Source organism: Impatiens glandulifera, chromosome 1 (assembly GCF_907164915.1).
Source record: "Impatiens glandulifera chromosome 1, dImpGla2.1, whole genome shotgun sequence".
Lineage (NCBI taxonomy): Eukaryota > Viridiplantae > Streptophyta > Magnoliopsida > Ericales > Balsaminaceae > Impatiens > Impatiens glandulifera.
In genome coordinates, this window is record NC_061862.1 from 160,796,883 (window position 1) to 160,799,687 (window position 2,805).

The following is a 2,805-nucleotide window of genomic DNA, read 5'->3' on the forward strand; positions in this document are numbered from 1 at the left end:
AAATGAAAATTTTAATTTTAAATTTAAAAAATCAAAAAAAACAAATGTTTTTGTTCTAATCCTCACTTTCAGAGTATGCTCTTCTTAATATATCTGTTCCTTTTCTTGGGACGAAACCAAGTAACCTAATTACATTATATTATTAATAAAATAAAATAAAAATTGAGATACATATTTTGAAAAGTGAAGATGACAATAATATAGATGACAATGGTGTCCCGAACTCTCAGAGTGCGAAGATTATGTTTATGAATAATGATTAGGATGACCGTAGGGAATCGGGGCTAAGTCCATTTTATTTTGGACATCTTTTTACTACTAATCCATAATTTTTTTTTTTTTTTTTAATGGAAATCTCCACGGATCAATTATATCATATTATTAAAAAAATATATAATAAAATTATATAAACAATTTTTAAATATGATATATTGTAATATATTAAAAATTCATATTTTTATAAAAATAATAAATTTAAAAACAATAAAAAAATATAATAAAAATATATATATAATTATATATATATATATATGATTTTATATATATAATTGTGTTTACAGTGAATATGAATGTCAGGTTATACAAATATCATCTTGTTCCATTCCTAGTTAACCGATTAAAAAGAAAAAAACCACCCACACAACAGACCAATTTGGATCTATAATAATGATAAATAACTCAACTCAAACTGAATACACCAATATATTCAAATATTGAATTTCTATCTTCTTCTTTGATATCCTATTTGACTTATTAATATTTGTAATTTTTTCTAAATCTTAAACTTTATTAATATTTTATCTTCCTTCAACCTAAACCATATTATTATTTTTTATTTTCTCTAAACCTTATTAATTTTTTTTATTAATATGTAAAAAGAAGAATGAAAAAAAAAATGAGAGAGAAAGAGATGGAAAATATAAAGAAATTAACTATTGCGATTCATATCATTATTTTAATTTTAGTATTCTACATTCATATTTAAATTTATTTCCCATGAACAATTTTCTCCATTCATTCCATCAAATCTTAGTAACAAAATTTAATTTTTAAAAATTTTTTACTCTGAAATAATCAAATTAATTTAAAAGAATAAAAGTTATAATGGTTCACTACAATTCATGGAATTTGTGTACTTTGTGAAAGAGATTACAATGACTATTTACCATTCATTGGATAAGTGGACATTGGAAGAATTAACTAATGTTTTAAGAGTTAAGTTACCATATATATATTAAAATATTAAATATTATATTTATCAAATACATGGTCAATGTGGGAATGTTTGAAATTTAGTGTGTCATGTCTTGTTCGTATAAATGAAAGGAGTGAAACAAATGTCGCTTCGAAAAAGATAGTATTGGTTCGGCCCTTGGTTTTATGCCTTAAGCCAATTTCATTTATATATATGTAGATATATTAAGGTACACTAAAAAAAATCCCAACAAAACATAATATCTCAAATTTATCAAAAAAAATCTAAATGAAGAATAATCAAATTGAATCTCAAAAATCAATTACCACTAACATGCCTTGACCTTGTTCCTCATTTGAGTTTATTAAATCACTAACTCACCGAATCAAGTCATTCCTTCCGAATTATGATTTTTCTTCTTTAAATATTAATATAATTTACAATATAAAAGCATCCAAAGGATTGTAATATATTGTTGATTTTCTCATTACTTGTTCTTTTAGGTTATACAATCCCAAAGACTTTGACTTAGACTTTCATAAATTCATAGATTTTATAAATCTAACACTCTTCATGAGTTCATAGATATTTTTTTTTAAATAACTTTAATGTAGTTGACACATGATGCTACAAATTGAGTATAGTTGTACTTAATTTATCGATTCATCGAGGTCCGCTTCGTTGTTGAGTTTAATTATCCCAATGCCGTCTTACCAGGATCCTCACGAAGCACAGCGATCAAGTCCACAAACGCATTAAGAATATATTTGTACGACTTCTTGTCGTTTAGATTTAAATAACAGAACAACAACTCCTCCATGAATTTCCAATCCACGACTTTCCCATCCTGCCTCAGCCTCGCGTCCACCATCGCCTTCATGGATACCCTAAATTCATCGTGTGGACACGTCGAATAAGTGAACACTGCGATGAATTCATCGGGACTTATCTCTTTAATCTCTTCTTTAACTTCATTACTTGCTTCGGATGTAACCGAACTAAATGAACCAAACTCATCCCACGAAATGGTTTCGCTAGTCCTAGACTCTTCTACCCTTGAACTAGACGACCCTCCATCAACAAAAACACGTTTGGACGATCGTTTATGGTCCAAATTCTTTTTTTTCTTGGACAAATCAACTGATTCTTCATCGTCTCCTTGAAGTTCGCCATCCCCGAGATACAACGATTTGAAATTCTCGATCAAGAATTGATCGATGTCGGATAAAGTAGCAGCTTTTTTTCTTCTGTTGCGGTTCTTAGTACGAACATTGTGGTCGTCTTCACAATTGTCATCGAAAAGAGTCTTAGGATACTTGCAGCCTCCGAGTATCCAATTCCCTGGCACATCGGAGGATTTCTTCGTCATCTTTGAAAGACGATGTTTGAGAGATTTCTCAAGTTTCTTTTTCATCTTAATTAATTTGTGATAGGAATGAAGTTATAGTTTGAGAATAGAGAATGAATATATATTGGTTTTTTTAGTGCCGTTTCATGTAACTAGTAGCGTTTAATTTGATCATATGGATGGACAAATTTAGTAAAGATTAATGGAATTTTCTTTTTAATAGATATATAAAATCTCATTAATTATATAATATATATTTAGA

The 2,805-nt window shown here is 27.8% G+C and overlaps 1 protein-coding gene across 1 annotated transcript; it reads right to left on the reverse strand.

Moving 5' to 3' along the window:
• Window positions 1-1,889: 1,889 nt before the first annotated feature.
• On the reverse strand, window positions 1,890-2,564 carry LOC124913808 (transcription repressor OFP14). Its single transcript, XM_047454225.1, has one exon. The coding sequence runs from the start codon at window positions 2,562-2,564 to the stop codon at window positions 1,890-1,892; it is 675 nt and encodes a 224-aa protein (XP_047310181.1).
• Window positions 2,565-2,805: the final 241 nt, after the last annotated feature.

Excerpts from the sequence above, each read along its gene's own strand:
- LOC124913808 (XM_047454225.1), bottom strand. The coding sequence starts at position 2,564 with ATGACGAAGAAATCCTCCGATGTGCCAGGGAATTGGATACTCGGAGGC.